Source organism: Stegastes partitus, unplaced genomic scaffold (genome assembly GCF_000690725.1).
Source record: "Stegastes partitus isolate 25-593 unplaced genomic scaffold, Stegastes_partitus-1.0.2 Scaffold1598, whole genome shotgun sequence".
Lineage (NCBI taxonomy): Eukaryota > Metazoa > Chordata > Actinopteri > Pomacentridae > Stegastes > Stegastes partitus.
The window spans coordinates 24,213-41,059 of NW_007579329.1; the positions used below are offsets into that span (position 1 = coordinate 24,213).

Consider the following 16,847-nt stretch of genomic DNA (forward strand, 5'->3'; position numbering starts at 1 on the left):
AACTGAACTAAATTGACATCAAGCAAAAATGAAGAAATCAAAACTGATTACAATGTACTGGCATCTTCAAGGTCCATTGCCTGCATTATAACTTCCATCACTCTGCTCATTTTCTGAGTTTTTCACAAAAAAAAAACATTAGTAACTAAAACAAATTGACTGTCTTGGTTCAGCAGCGTGCATGAAGGTACTAAAATGAGTTAATAAGTAAATATACTTTAGAGGAGAGCATCGGAATTAAAATCCATCACCATTCAACAGCATCATTATCGATATTTCATTATCAAAAAAAACGTGTTGAAGCGTCTTCCTGACAGTCCTCTCATTAACCCCCCAAGGAGACATGCATTCAACTGTAGAGCAGACGCTTACCAGCTGCCTGTTAGCTCGCAAGATCTGAAGACATGCACAGCGTGAAGGCAGAAGGAAAAAGGCGTAATCAACAAAAGATGGAAGACAGAGACAACCAAGAAAGAGCAATAAAAGTGAGTGCTTTCTGAAATACCAAACTTCATACAGAGAGAAAGATATGCAGCAGGAAGGAAAAGACACAGCAAGAGAAGATTTGTTAAACTGTTAAACAAAAAGAATGACAAAGAGACAGATAGGAAAAGAGCAAGATCAAGGGAACGAGTGGCTGCAGAAATACCAGCAGAAAACCAACCCCATCAATAACACAGTCACAAATGGCTGTCCTGCATCCGTTCATTACCTTCAATTTATGGCCTAAAGTTACATTTTCCACATTTGTTTTTGGAAAATCCTCTGAACCAGATCGCCTCTCTGGATTCTACTATGGAGAACCTCATACTCTGACTAGCACACACCTGTCCATTGCCCATAAGTGTGGTGTCCTCTCCCATCAGTATGTAGGATCCAAAGAAGAAGATAAAGGCATGACAGAAGCCCAGCAGAGTCCAGTACAAGAATGTTCGGAAAGACAGCATAGAGTTCTTGCTGATATCCCTGTAGAATACAAAAAAAAGTTTTCTTATATTCAAAGACAATATACTGTATCAAAACACAGTTTAATGTTTCACTGTGATAAATAAGTTAGAAGTGTTTATTTTGTGATTCAGAACAGAAATCTTAAAGGAAATATGGAACGAGGAGCATTCAGAGGACAAAGCTTACTGAAAATGTTACATAAAATTCCTTCTAGCCCAAAGTAGTTGCTAAAGAGTGTTTAAAAAAAGATAACCGTGTCTGTAGATTGTGATACAGCATAAAACAGAGTTACTTCTCTTTTTAAAATATATAAAAACGGCAGTTTCCAGCAAACAGTTAATGATAATATGCAGTGATTAATGTATGGTAATTACACAGAGCCTTACCTGTACAGGCCAGGTTTGTTCTGCAGTATATGTGGATGGACCAGCTGTTCAAACAGACTGTACACCAGGATGGGCAGCGAGGTGAAGCAGATGTTGTACAGTGTCAGATAAACACTGTCATACAGAGTCTAGATTGGACAGAGACGGGATTTCACTTAACATCAACCTAGTAGCTAAAACCCATATCCACAAGTCAGCCAAAAAAATGAGAGAAAGGCTGAACAGAGTCAGATAGAGAGGGGAAAAGATGACACATTACAGATTACAATGTGGCATAATGTTCCACTATAAGTTACACTAATTTCGTAGGACTAATATCCTCTATGTTGTTAAAAATTAATTATTATTAAGTTCCGGAGCAATGCTGCATGAATATTTTAAATGCAAAACAAATGAAAAAAAAAAATCAATGTCAACTGACTTTAAACAAAGTTCTTTCTTGCTTTTGAAACAAGTGTTAGAAAGAAGACCTGCTGTCTATTTCATAATGTACTCAGTGCTATAATCCAACAAAGGACTGTGCAACATCAAAAACCAGAAACAAAACAACAATGACATATGAAAAGTGAGAGGAACAGAGAGAGAAAGAGACTTACTTGTTGTGAAAACAAACAGAAGAACTGGTATAAAAACTGGGGCGTGATAAAACACACATTCTAGAAAAGACAGAGTGAAAGAAAGAAACATTAAAATATTGCACAGAAAGGAGACATAAAAGCCTGTTTCTCTAGCTTTGAATATACTCCTCCAATGATATACATGGTATCACATAGTTGGTGTGAAAGTGGGATTTCAAAACCCCAAAACATTTTACCAAAATGATTATAGCTATCGCAAAAAAAAAAAAAAGAAAGTTTGTAAGAAAACAGTAAAAAAATAAATAAATAAACATCTGTACCACAACCAGACCTTACCTTGTAGAAAAAGTACTGTACAAGCGTAGCTATTCGAATGTAGTAGAAGTGACCGTGGACCAGCAGTAGTTTAGCCAGGAACTTAAACCTGGCTATTGCATAGTCACTGTTTCTCACGGCCTGGCGACCCTCCTTCCCCATGATACCTGGAGACACAAGCATACGCACCAACAAACATGAGACGACACAGCAGAATACAAATGCAGTGGAGATTGAGACCATATTGCCAGTGTATGTATGTATTTGTTGAGTGCCTACCTATGCCCACGTGGGCTTCCTGTATCATACTGACATCATTAGCTCCATCCCCAATGGCTAAGGTGATGGGTTTTTCTGGAGATGTCTTTAAAAGACGCACCACCTAGACAGAATAAAATAACACTGACATCTGGTTCCATCACATGAACACACCATAAGTGACGATGAATGTCACTGAAATATTTACACTTTCCCATTTGTGGTTGGTGTTGTGTACAGCAGTGTGTCACTACCTTAGCTTTCTGCAGTGGGGCCATGCGGCAGCACAGCACAGCCGAACAGTTTTTACACACTTCCATAAAGAGCTTCTCGTGTTCTCTCAATGCTAAAGACAGGCTGGCCCCGTCTACAACCAACCCATGCTGTATGACATGGTCTTCCTTTATCCTGGAAAGAAAGGGTCACAATATGAGGAATGCTTCCATCACCAATATGTAATGCCATTTTGGATTTTACTATTAGTCCTTTCACCAGCACATTGATTTTGTCTTCTTTATTAATAGTTGCCACAAAGTCAGTCTACTTTATACAGTAAGCCTGCATTTTAATGTCTAAACCTCAAGCAGCTTGTGGGTGTTTTGTCCTCCTGTTGCATTTTTACTCACTGTGGGCTCATTTTTCACTGCAAAGTCCCACACCTCTATGGGAACATTACAACCATGGCTACAAGTAGAGAACTCAAAAATGTCTTTTGTGCTGTATGGCACAGATTTAATGCCATAAATCATAAAAACAAAAAAAAAAAAAAAACCAAAAGTGAAAAAACTTGAATAATCAAAATAAAAAAAACGAAAAAACCCAAAAACAAAAAGGTTAAAAATTCCCCCAACAACCAAAAGGGGTAACAAAAACGGGAAAAAAAATGGTGGCTAGAGATATTTTAGTATTTACATTCTTTCATTCAATCTTTACAAACTCCGCATTTGTCACAGTACACTGTAAATCAACTCGAGAAAGATATTTTACCATGCTAAATTTATCTTTCAACAACTTTCTTTTTTTGCCACATCCGGTCACATGACTGTAGGTTGCAGCTGAGTCATGAAAGGCTTCTCTTTCTCTCTCTCTCTTTTTTTTTTTTTAAAGATGAAAATCAAACAGCTCCTTCTGTCTGTTTATACAGTTCCTTTCTATGATTAATGGTATAATTCTGCTATTTATTTAATTTTTAATTAGCATGGCAGGTTTTGAGGTTTCAGAGGATTAAAGATCACCACTATGGAGGCATGCTTGAGGCCAGGTATGTGATGGTAACCAAATGTGGAATTTAACTATTTAGAAAATTTCGGGGGAAAAACCAAACACATAAAGCATAATTTTTGTCTCTTAACTATGGATTACTCCTAAAGATCCACACTGTTAAAGTACATTTTAATGAAAATATAATACAACTCAGTACCAGAGAATAAATGCATTTTAAAAAGCAAAATTACGCAAATTGCACTCACCTTCTGGCCAGTCTGCGGAGCTGCTCAGCACACTCATTATCAGAGTGCTGCTGCAGGAGCTCCAAGATGTTCATGGTTCTATGGAAGTGGCCACAGGACAGGCTGACACTGACTGCTGTCTCGTGTTTGTCCCCTGTCAACACCCACACTTTGATTCCTGCCAGTCGCAAAGCCTCAATGGTCTCCTGGACTTTGTCTTGAAGTCTAAGGGACACAAGAGAGAAAATATAGACCATGTAGGCATGTACCACAGTGTAGTATATTCAAAACTGGCTAGAGTTTAAATCTATTTTTTAATTACCCTGGTAGTGATGCAGTGAAGCCCTTTGCCAAGCTTGCTAGTAAACTACAGCGTTCATAATGTAATACCCCCAGGGATTAGCAATAACTCTACATTTCAAGTTATTTTTATCTCCCAAGTAATGCCTGAGCATGAACAAACCAGCTTCAAAGCAAAGAAAAAAACCCTGCATCCAGTACAGTTAGACTAATAGGAAATTTAAACAGACTTCATCAACAGCAAGACATGAAACTAACAGCTCCAAGTACTCATAGTTGTCTGCATGTTGCTCATGTCTGATGAGAAGAAAAGGGTGAAAACTGCCTCTGACATTTGGCAGCACTGATTTGTTGAGAATACAGTATCTCTAACTGCAGTTAAGATTCCTACAGAGAGATTAACAGGCGGCAGATATGATCTAATATTACCATGCCTATCAGCATTACATTCTTCATAATAGACTGAAAACAGAGGGAAATGTTAGTCATGTCTTCCATAATAGAGAAGATCCTTTGATCGTGACCATGTGTGCCTGGGGAGGAAATCATTTCAGAAACAGAAACACAGCTTCGGAGAGAAAAGAGAGAAAGAGCAGAGAGAGAGAAAAAAGCAGGAGAAGAGAGAGGCTTATGTGAGGAGCAGATGGTGAACGGATGCAAACACATATCAACGTTCATTTCCAGAGAGGCTCAGTGAGGTGACGTCTCCGTCTCCCTGCTGACTATACATTGTTTGTTGAAGATGCTCCCTCCCACTGTGTTAGTCTGTTTTTGGGTATGTGGTTTTTCTACCATATTACAATACCACATTTTTACTTTATTGTCAAATTATTTTTGATTCACACAGCTAACATAGTACAATATTCAAGAGCTTGGTCGTCTATTTTTTGTTGCTGTACTTCCAAACAAATACCATTTTTATTGAGTGTATGATGTAGGATTACTGCATTTTCAAGGACAGAACATTTCACAGGACTATGAGTCCATAGTCAAATTACTAGCTCAATGAGGCTGCACCTTTAAAAAGCAGTACTTGAATCTAAATGACCACAGTGACTCCTAACACACAGTTTAACAGATTTTCTTTCTTACGCATTTCAGTTTAGTATACTAACTTTTGCTTGTTACCAGTGTACACAAAGAGCAATTGAGGCTGATGGGAATTTTGTTTTGACAGTTTGGTCATAAGTTAGACAAAAAATTGAGCTGATCATGCTAGATAAAAAATCAAGTCAAACAGACCAAAGTCATTAATTTTTATCTGCTGGTAACCATGACTATCTGTACTGAACTTTATGGGAACTCATTCAATAACTGTAAAAAGTTTTTACTAAAAAACTACAGAAGTCAACCTGCTCATGGTGTCTGCAGTAAAGTCAGGAGATCATCAAATTCAGAAGGTTCATCCTCTGGGGAAAAGGAATGTCTGCACAAAATTTTTAGTGACTCTTCAATTTAAAGGTGTGGATCAACATGGTGGGATAACGGTCAGTCCAACTACACGAACAGCACAACCACCAGCCAGTGTGGCTAAAAGTACACGGATGTCAGTAAAACATCCATGTGCTACAACACAATGTACTTTTACATGACACAGATTGTTGTTAAAGCTATCCAAGCAGAAATAAACACGTTTCTTTACAAGCAATAACAACATGTTATTTACTCACTGCCAGTGCCAACACATGATAAAAGACATTAATTATCACTGTAAATGGGCAGTAGGTTTCAGATGTTTGTCAATTACCTGAAAGCCCTGAAATGAATCCAGAACTCTAGATTTGGAATCAGTGGAATCAGTTAACTTTATTTTGTACATACCTAACTTTATCAATAGCAAGCAAAGGAGGTAAGTACATTCAGCCAAACTGTCTTGCTTTTCTCTTTACTTTCTTTTTAGAATGCACTGATGAAGTAATTTCTCCTGGATGTGAAATATTAATAAATCACAGACATATACATCAGGGATGAGTTATGAGTGGGATGAGAACTGTTTGAGGTGAGGTACAACACCAATATATTCCAATTTATATTCAGAGCCTTCTTACTTGTCTTCCACCCCCGTTGCTCCCAGGAGCTGCAGGTCTCTCTCGATGTAGCTGAAGGCCTCCTGCAGTCTCTCCTCTCTCTGCTGCAGCGCGGTGCGGGCGGCGTTCAGGCGCCTGTCCACATCGATGTACTCCTCTGGGCTGAAGTGTCGACATGCTACCACCAGAGTCCGCAAACCTTTCTACAATGGCATGAAGAGGATGGGTGTAGAACAAACAAACAAACAAACAGAAGAAACAAGACAGAGTTTAAGAGAAATTAGAAGAAAGAGAGGAAAAGGGTATGTAAAATTATAAAGGATTAAATGAGAAATAATGTTTGTGCAAAGAGGAAGGGTAAAGAAGAGGAAGAAAGAAGGAAAAGAACAAAAGTAAAGAGAGAAAGAACAGAACAACAAATTATCAAAGCTTGGTTTTAAATCACAGAACCAGCCTGAGGGGCAGATGACCACAAATCAACCCAGTCCAGAGCCTCGACTCCTGGGTACTGACGTCTGATGACATGATGTGGAGGCCGGATATATGTGTGTGTGTGTGTGTGTGTGTGTGTGTGTGTGTGTGTGTGTGTGTGTGTATGCAATGACGAAGAATTTATAGTCTAATGGGAACAGAGAGCGACAGAGCCAAAAGTAATTACTGTAACACTGGAAAACGTCAGGCCTACACAAACACAGACACACAACTGTGAATATACTGTATGAATGAAAAAATAAAACATTTAAAGGTTCTATTTTATGTTAGAGTGGACTTTTTCTCTGAAGTGGCAGTGTGGGATATCAAGTTATTAAATGTGTCTCAAAGGACAGGCAATGTCTGCTTATCAGCCCTCCTTCATATGGGGAAAAGATCAACACTGATAACTATATTAACTCAAACTGTCAGGGAGACTATGTCATGCCATAGAGAATATATACAGCTACTATATATAGAATTTCATCTGCTACTATGCAGTAATCAAATGTGTATTATGACAGCAACAAGATAAACTGCTGCAGAACAATTTTATTGAAAATAAAAAAATAAACTCTCACCAAGGCAAACTCGTCAACGTGCAGCCTTGTCTTCTCAATCTCACCACTGGTGGTGAAAGGCAAGATGGCTGACTCTGCGCCCTTGGTGAAAAGTACTTTTCCTCCTTTAAAACCAAGACACGATAAAGAAGTCATAAAAAGATGTGTGTATATATGTGTGTGTGTATGTGTGTGTGTGTATACACACACACACACAGATTACATATATTTAAAATCTGCTTATAAACCTATTAATGTGAAAGTTCTCAAATTATTTTAAATATTTTTATGGCATTCATTTCATATTCATTTAGCTTTTATGATTCACCTTTAATCATCTTCTCTCTGACTGTACGGTATGTTTGTCCTTTGCTTGCATTGTTGGTAGTTGAAGGCAGTATTTTGTCAGTAATGATAAAAACATTGTGTAGTCAAAGAAGATGGTGTTACCTGAGGGAGTCTGTAGAATGACACTCATCCTCCTGCGGTCAGCATCAAACTCTAACACATGAAGTAGTTTATACCTGAAAGACCAGTGACAAAGAAAAACAGTTGTGTTAAATTTACTCTGTGGGGATGAAAGCAGTAGACATACACATTACTGCTATTTGTTTTGGATGAGTGGGCTTTACTTTCTGTCTTTGGCTGCTGTCTAGATTGCAGGTTTTATTGCTATAATATGGGTTCAACATTCAACAACTCAAAACTATGATCACTTGCTCCAAAGTGTTGTGACATGATTAAATAAAAGATATAACAAGTCATCATTTTGACCAATTCATTTTGTATTAGCTTTAGAAAATATTAAGCTTCACTTGACAGTTGGTGGTCAAATGTTCATCTGTCGTCATGTGATTTTAAGAGTCTGCTGACCATCCGTGTAAAATAGTTCAGAGTATTAGTGCTTTAGAAGATAAAAAGGGTGACATACTTTTCTGACTTGCCAAATGTTTTGATTTCCATGGTGTCTCCGCTGCTGCAAGTGAAGGCCACTCCAATCCTGAGGGAACAAAGAGACAGCACTCAAAGATAGAATTATTAGGAGAGTGAAGATGTTGACCTTTAAACACTGGGTGACAATCCAATTTAAAGTTGAGCAGGTTTGACTTTTAGCTACAGCACTCCCCTTAATACATTCAGTCATTCATTCGCTAATCCAGTTATTGATCCCCATCAGAGTCATGGAGGGATGCTGCCTGCAGTTAATGGCATGTGTTTATGCTTTGGGAAAAAGCCCGGACATCCTCAAGAAAGGCAGGTGGACAAACAGAAAATTAGCATCACATATATACACTCTTGGACCATCTTGTTATAAAGAGACTAAACATTGAACCACTGTTTGAAAAGAAACAAATTTGAGATGTTCTTAATCATTACAATATAGTGCCCAGATATGCAATCCTGCCATGTTAGGTGTAACTTTACCAATAATATCAAGTCAGTAGGAAATTAAGTTACCTTTTGCAATCAAAGTACAGTGTTGAGAATTTAGGCTGAAGTTATGTCTATATTGGTATTTTGCCTGAGTATTATATATTCAGTTTTCAGTCTATGGCATCCAACTTTTAGGACGATAAGAAGATTATAAAGTTGAGCTTTTGTCTAAACCTTTAAACAAGACATTCTTCTACACTGCTACATTTCTTCATTGTTCATTGTTCATTTTTTTCTTTTAAGGCTGGGACAAACTATATCTTGGTACTTTCAGGCTGTATGGTGATAAATATCTCAAGATTTTCTACAAAGTGGGATAACTGTTGAGTTAATAAGTCAAAGCCACATGTGAGATGTCACTAGCACATTTATTAAAACAGACTAATTAAGAGTCTGTCAAAATGTGAAGAAAAAAAAAATCGCATTTAAAAGCAGTCAGTTTCTCAGTCAGGAGCCATTGCAATTTACAGCAAACTTAGTCACATCATTACACATATTTAATTATGTTGTTAAAAATAATGACTGCACTCCTACTCACTCTCACTCAATGACACTTAATTAGTGAGAAGTTTCCACAAATTAACAGAATCTGTCAGCTGTTTTCACGCTTTCAGTTGCAACATCAAGTTCACATATATCATTCAATCTTTGAAATATTCTTTATTAGACGAGAGCCGTCTCCCTCCAGGTTTTAAGAGAACTTGTGATCAGGTGGCACCAGTTTGGAGCCCAGAGGGAGAGTGAGGGCAGGGTTGTGCAGAAAGTGTGAGAGAAGAGAGACACAAACACTGGCAAGGATTTACCCAAGAAATGAGGAATGTAACACAACATTAATCTATATCAACATATACTGTACTGTTTTATTCTATAAATTGTGTGAAAATATATCTCTATGCCTTAGAAAGTTGTTATACTAATGCATGTCTATCTTGTTGTGGAATTTATTTTTGTGGTCCCAGCTTTAGCTATCCTATATTAAACCGCTGTAATAGAATCAGTTCACATTCTATCAATGCTTTTCGCTTTTTCAAGCCATTTTCCACACGTCTGCTTGAGCGTTTTTTAACCACTCTCTTGACATTCGATTGCTGCCTGTGCTGTATTTCTGTCGTACTAAAAGGAACAAGTATCCAACAGTCCAATCTCCACAAATACTTCAGTGTCCCTTTGCTGCTGACACAATCAGTAAAGGCTGTAAAGCAGGTGGAATTTAACATCATGTCAAAAGCAGGCTTTCATACTTGTGCAATGGTCAAGAAATGGTGCAGACATAATGATATTTATGCTAAAGTAAAGCCCAAGCTCTCCTCTTAAGTCTACTTAAAAATATAAACATCGTCTCTTATCTTTTGCTTGGTTAATGTCTTGCACATGTTGTGTTCATGTGTTACAAGGGCACCACAATTATTTCTGTTTCCTGTGTTGTAACAAACACCCATGCAATATGTCTAAACCATAAGCTCTTTTGGTATCACACCACAAAAAAACACCATCTTCCATTTAAAACTAATCTTAACTTTTGCTAACTTTTTTTTTCTAGGTTGTGTTCAGATTTCAGCCTGTGCACCATTTGAAACTTACAAAAGAGTGGGCATATCTGCAGAAGCTCTAATGCAGCCTTACCTCTTTGCTGCCTCCACTAAAGCTTTCTCATCTGGTGAAGAGGCATAGTACTCCATGTGATTGGAAGAGAAGCCGTTGGCATGCGAGAAAGGGTCTCCTCCCCCCACCAGACAGTCTGGCTGGTCGTAACTGATCTGAACTGTGTGACACAATGACACCGCCTTGAGAAATAACAATTCCTCACCAATCTGGACGGAAAGACAACAGGGAAGGATGAGAGGAGAATAAACATCAATTTGTAGTCTAGACAGTGAAGTATTGTATGTCATTGTGAACAGAAGTCATGGATAAATCAGAGGTGAAGGTGTGGAAGTTAAAATGCACATTTTGTTTGTGAATTTGAACATTTTGTGCCAATTCATGTGTTGTACAATCCCATTATTCATTGAGTTGGTGCATTAGCCCAACATCCACAGCTGATCCGATCAATGGCCTGAGGTAAAAACACGCCTCTATGTTCTGAAGTTAATTTGTTTTATGCTAGCAGTGAGAACAGTGTGTAGCTACTCATGTATGTGTCTGCCAAAAGAAAATGAATGTAACGTATACGTGAGTTACCAGGTGAGGTGTAGAACCATCTGGTGAATCGTCTGTCATTCCTTCTGGTACCAGTTTGCCATTAACTTCCCGGTACTTGGTTCCATTGATTGAACACTCACGGAACTGCATTTCATTTTCTGTCAGCGTACCCGTCTTATCGGTAAACACATACTCCACCTAGGAAACAGAAACACACACATGCACACATGAGTTGAGGATCACTAAAGGTAGGACAGAGCTCTTTCACTTTGTGTTCATCCAGTTATAGAGAATATATGTTAAGTATTAAATATGCACACACAAACAGAAACTTCTGTTCAGTTTTTTTCCGAATCAAAAAAGGCTCATATGTCTCATATTTATTGCAAACATACAGCAAAATACATAACAGACACAATATACAATGTTTGATTGGATAACTCTTTTTGTGTATACAGTATATGCCATTTTCTATACAATACTAAAACACAAATGAGACAGATATTACCTTAGGGTATGCACATGTGAGTGAACAGTATTAATGCATCTTTAGTCCTCTTCCATACCTGCCCTAACTCTTCATTGAGGTCTGATGTGTTGACCTGAGCTTTCTGGTCACTTTCCTCATGGTAAAGGTCCAAATCCCAGCCAATGAAAAAGGAACCCAGGAACTTCTGCATCTCCACAGTCACGTAGAGCGAGATGGGGATGATGAAGTTATAGAGGACCAGAAATGCCAAGAAGTCTGAGATGAATTTTAAGATCTGAGGAAAATTAATCAAAAAGAGAAGTTTTTCAATGAAACTGGAAAAGAGAACAATGTAAAATCTCTAAATGTATGAAGCCATACATTTAGAGTACCAAGATGATTACTTATTTAAATTTATGATACAAAATTTAAAGTGAGTGAAAAAATCTTTAAAATAAAAAAATGGAGGAAAGATGAGATTCCCTGTCAAAAAAAAAGCCTTATACACATATTAGCCACACACAGAATAATGTGGCTTCAGTACTGATCCTTCTAAATCAAAGCAGGCAGGCCAATTCATTCCCATTAAGGAGTTAATTACTTTATGTGACAGGAAAGGAGAGTGAGGAATGAGTGCAGACTGAGAGACAGAGGATCAGCATCAGTATCAGCTTTACAAAACCCATGTTTATGACATGTTAGACCTGGAAAAAGCTCTGACCAAACTGCTAAAAAACAAACACACACTAGCAACTAGTACACTGGTCCTCTGTCTGATGTGAAAGAACAGGTAGGACACACAACAAAAATACCACAAACACTAATTGAGCAATTAAGTTATTTGTAATCTTAAGGCTTTATACAAGTAGCTTCCCTTGAGAGAGAAGACCAGTGTAACGGGGAGAGATGAAGTCATTGGTTTCTGAAGATCCTGTTTTCATAAATCTGAAAACATGGCTGTTAATTTGTTGCTGTTCGTCCTCGTCTCCAGGAAGCAGGAAAACAAGAGCACAAATGTGATTTTTTTTCTCTCTCTCACTGTCTCAATACATAGAGGCTGCTGTTCTCACTGACTGACTAGTGTTGGCAGACATGCTGATATGCCAGCAGACTGGCCCAGTGACAGACACTTCAATTCTTATGCCTTGTCACAAAATCTAAAGAAGCTAAAGCTGCCCTACCAGCACCCCTCTAGGTCTGTATGTGTGAATAGGTGTGGATTAAAGCAGGGCCTCATCTTTAGATCTTCACTTAATTCACTGTTTAATCAAAGAGAGAGCAAGCCCATTATTATTTGGTGAAGAGATTAAAGTGAAAAACAACACAGGTTACGTATGTAACGGGAGGGAAGGAATGTTGGCAAAAATGTCACCTGATCTTATCTCTGGCGCTGATAGTCTGCGCTACTTACAAACACAAATCAATGACAATGCATTCCTCTGTTACTTGGTGAAAAGCAGACTGACCGGACTGCTGTTTCTCTCCTGTTCAGTCTTTTGGTTGTAGAAGGGCTCGTCCCATTTGTCCTCAGCCTGCCAGGCATACTTCAGGATGGTGCTGAGGACGGCCTCAAACAGCAGGATGCCCAGGTAGATGATGAGGAAGGTATTCATTGACCTGGTGTAAGGAAATATTTTGAAGTCGACGGTTGCACTAAGCATGTTCTATTAGAGAAATGTGTTGTATACTCTGAGAGACCACAGAAACTGCTCACTTCTCTACTGCAGAGCGTTTCTGGGATTTGCACTTGTAGTTGAGGGCCATCTTGGATTCCATCCCTGTGTAAACTGCCACACCTGCAACAGCACAGTAAATATCAATTTTACAACAGGTTTGTCCATTATACTGCTAATTGATTAATGCCTGAAATCATGAGATCATAAGAAACCAAAACAATGCATGTGCCCAAAATGGAGAAATAGTTCATGGTTCAACACAAAACAACTGCAATATTATATAGAATACACAACACGGAACCTTCAGGGCACTGCTATTAAATGTGCAGGTAAACCCCTTCCAGGACTTGCTCCACAGAAATAGTGTTTAGTTGACATCATCAGACCTCAGCTGCATGATAATGAGTAGCCTGTCCTGCTCATAATACTACCGTGCCTGACTTGTTCATGTGACAGCTGGGATGTAGCTGCATCACCACTCTAGCACCACTTCCCCTGACCGCATTTCAAACACAACTTCTTTAAAAGCTATAGTTTGTCATTTCAAGTTGAAAATTTCCTTTGTGAGAAATAATTTACTTCTCTAGCTGCAGCTTGGGTGAAGGTTGGGGTGTGCTGAAGTATCTCTTTTCATTCCCTTTATTTTAACTCACCGTAAATCTCTTTGGTATTTTTCAACCTGGCACCTCGCAGCAGCAAATTCTCTGGACCCAGCGGTCTGACATTAAAATAAAGAAACAACATAAACACAAATAAAGATGGATGTGGTTGTGGATTTTACAACACAGACATAACTTATATACTATTTAATTAATAAGTTTAATTATGTTGCACAAGTCCACTCTCTTGTAAAAGACACACTTTTGATTAAATATACAAAAATCTATTTATATATGTATATAGTACATGTATACCCATATAATGTGTATATGTATCCATACAAAAAACTTAATGCTCTACTAAAAGTCACATTGACACCGTCCCATTGTATTTGTATAAAGGTGTAACCTTGGCACCAGACCTTACACTAATACCAGTCTTATTAGGGATGTCCATTTAACAGTAGTTCTACCTTTTAATAAATAATGTATTAATTAAAAGACTAGTCACTACAGCTGGATAAATCTGGTCTTACCTTACTATCTCCTCCCCATGCTGAGTCACCGTAACACGACCAACAAATCTGGAAAACACCACATGCATTTCAGTTGATTGGACTAATGGAGTCTAAAACTATGGTCACATGCACACAGGTACTGGGAAAAAAAACAACAACATGTAAACACAGGAAATCTGAGAAAGATTTTAGGCACACCTCAACAACCCAGTCTCTATAAAAACCTATGCTTGTAACATTTTTTTCCTCTACCCTCTGACATATTTTATATTTATTAAATGGTCTGCACTTATATAGCGCTTTTATCCAAAGCACCTACAATGTGTTTCTCATTCACCCATTCACACACACATTCATACGCCAATGGTGACAGAGCTGCCATGCAAGGCTGCCATTGGGAGCAACTTCGGGTTCAGCGTCTTGCCCAAGGACACTTCGACTGTGGAGGGGAAGGAGATCGAACCACCAACCTCGCAATTAGACTGAGCCTACACAGGTTTTTGACTCACACAGGACAAAGAGAATAGGTTCATCATGAACAACTTTACTGAAACTGAGAAAGTCTAAAAGCTAACAAAATAAGCTAATGTTCAACACAAGGTGCAGACATACTTAGACTTAATTTCAGCTTCAGTTGGACTTTGGCTTAAATTAAGTCTAAAAGCTAACAAAATGAGCTAATGTTCAACACAAGGCGCAGACATATCTAGACTTAATTTCAGTTTCAGCTGGACTTTGGCTTAAATTATTTTGAAAACACGGATCCATTATAATGAGTATAGAGCTTTCCTTTTATGCTGCTGCACTATTGCCATAGAAATCCTTTCCCCTAACTGTAGTGTTTGTGATGCATATGTCCCGATGCAATAACTGTTTAAAAAAAAAAAAAAAAATTGTTAAAATGTAAACAATCAGGTCCCTTCTGCAGAATTCTAACAAAGTTTATGCTAATGTCTTTACTGTAATTTGATGTTGAAGAAATCATATTACTAAAGAAAGCTGACAACCTGGGTTGGTTAAGCACATGTAAACATTGTGGGTGTAAAGGAAGTGACAGCAAACCTAAGAGGGGGATGGGAGAAAACAGCCACAAAAACAAACTGCCTGTTCTAAAAATACACTGATCGATCTTAAAGCGGGCAGTTAAGTGACAGGAGGAAAAGAGGTTGCTGAAGAGGTGACAAAGCCATCTCACCCCATCATCCATTTAATAACACATTTCTGGCAGGACATGTCTACCATGTTTGAATTATAGTGGCTATTAAAATGGGGTCTGGAGACTTCCAGGAAATCTTCAGGGAATCCTAGAACATGTGAAGGTAAAATCTATCTATCACTCTATATATATATATATATCGAATTGAAAGAGACAGACAGAGAGAGTGACAGTTAAGCAATAAAGAATAAGATAAAAGAAGCACAAACATTTTCCTACATAATTACCCAAGGGCAGAATCTTAATTCCTAATGTTCTAATACGTTTACTTGGGACTATTCAGTATTGCATGAACCTCCTGGACCTCCCAGTGGGCTTTTGTCCTCCCAGTCTAAAGGTGTGGTTACATCGGGGGGAGGGGGCAGATTACCTGTACAGGTCAGCTTCAGGTTGTTGACACTCCACCACAGCCTGCAAAGCCTCCAGTTGGGACACTGACTGACACACTGATGTCTCTGCCACAGAGTAATGGGTCTACAAACAAACACACCAAACATACTTACATGCTGATTGAAAGGAAACATTGCTTAATGGAACAATTATGGGGAATTTTTAATACAAAATTATTCCTAGACAAATACATGTAGTTTGCAAAAAAAAAAAAAAAGCTTTCTATTTACAAAACAACTGGTTCTGTAAGTTGCAGTTACCCTGTTGCAGAGGACGCCATACAGAGAAGAGAGAATGGCAGCATAGGGTAGATGTGAGAGTAAGCCAAACTAGTAGACTGAAAGCCTGGAACTACTTGTTTGACTGATTTTATACAGGACAAATCCTGCATTGGCACAGCCAGCAAATTACCAGACCAGCTCTGTTAAAAACAGTGCTGAAAATTGGTGATTTTTTTCAAAACTTCAGACACTTTTGGATATGTGATTTAACTGACATCACAGCAACATATGCATTGCACTATGCATTACACAAAACATATTTAACTGACAGCGATTTATAAAGATATCAAAAGATGCAAAGACTATTTCTAGGCCAACACTGAAAGCCCACCATGCTGTATAAATAAACCGTAACAGAAGTAGCTGGATGTCGTTAGAGAGACAATTAAGTTACACAGCCTCCGGCAAGACTGGGAGGGGAGGGGAGGGGAAGAGAGGACTTGCTAAATACAAAATTAAGCGGTATAAAACACTGAAATTATATAATCATATACAAGTCATTTTGAAACCTTTATCAGGGCACGCATACACATGGCACACCCACAAAGCTGGTATTAGCCATAGACATTTCTAACTAATGAAAAACTAATACCTAATATATGCATACAATTTCCATTAAGCTGCTTATAAATGATCCTAAATGAAGCTCTCTCCATGCATAGAGCCTTGAATTGAGTCCCATCAGCCTTGTGCTCCAGCAGTATCACCATATCATCAGCTCTCTTTTCCGGGGCACCACTATCATCACTGGTGACAGCACTCATAAAACTCCACTTGTTGCAATGCCTCATATCATACAACTGCGCAGCTTCAAACGTACCTGGTGAAGCT

The 16,847-nt window shown here is 38.3% G+C and overlaps 1 protein-coding gene across 2 annotated transcripts in view; it reads right to left on the reverse strand.

The window, feature by feature from the left end:
* Positions 1-16,847, reverse strand: part of atp11b (ATPase phospholipid transporting 11B) — a 59,854-nt gene that overhangs the window by 23,611 nt on the left and 19,396 nt on the right. For both annotated transcript variants that reach the window (XM_008300855.1, XM_008300854.1), the window contains exons 7-25: positions 15,716-15,819; positions 14,148-14,195; positions 13,666-13,730; positions 13,051-13,132; positions 12,803-12,953; positions 11,434-11,631; positions 10,907-11,065; positions 10,349-10,536; positions 8,223-8,291; positions 7,742-7,815; positions 7,313-7,416; positions 6,282-6,463; positions 3,955-4,158; positions 2,740-2,893; positions 2,507-2,609; positions 2,249-2,394; positions 1,931-1,990; positions 1,335-1,462; positions 828-966 (exon numbers count right to left, since the gene is read on the reverse strand). In XM_008300855.1, coding sequence (XP_008299077.1) covers positions 828-966; positions 1,335-1,462; positions 1,931-1,990; positions 2,249-2,394; positions 2,507-2,609; positions 2,740-2,893; positions 3,955-4,158; positions 6,282-6,463; positions 7,313-7,416; positions 7,742-7,815; positions 8,223-8,291; positions 10,349-10,536; positions 10,907-11,065; positions 11,434-11,631; positions 12,803-12,953; positions 13,051-13,132; positions 13,666-13,730; positions 14,148-14,195; positions 15,716-15,819 — 2,358 coding nt within the window. The remainder of the gene's footprint in view (positions 1-827; positions 967-1,334; positions 1,463-1,930; positions 1,991-2,248; positions 2,395-2,506; positions 2,610-2,739; positions 2,894-3,954; positions 4,159-6,281; positions 6,464-7,312; positions 7,417-7,741; positions 7,816-8,222; positions 8,292-10,348; positions 10,537-10,906; positions 11,066-11,433; positions 11,632-12,802; positions 12,954-13,050; positions 13,133-13,665; positions 13,731-14,147; positions 14,196-15,715; positions 15,820-16,847) is intronic.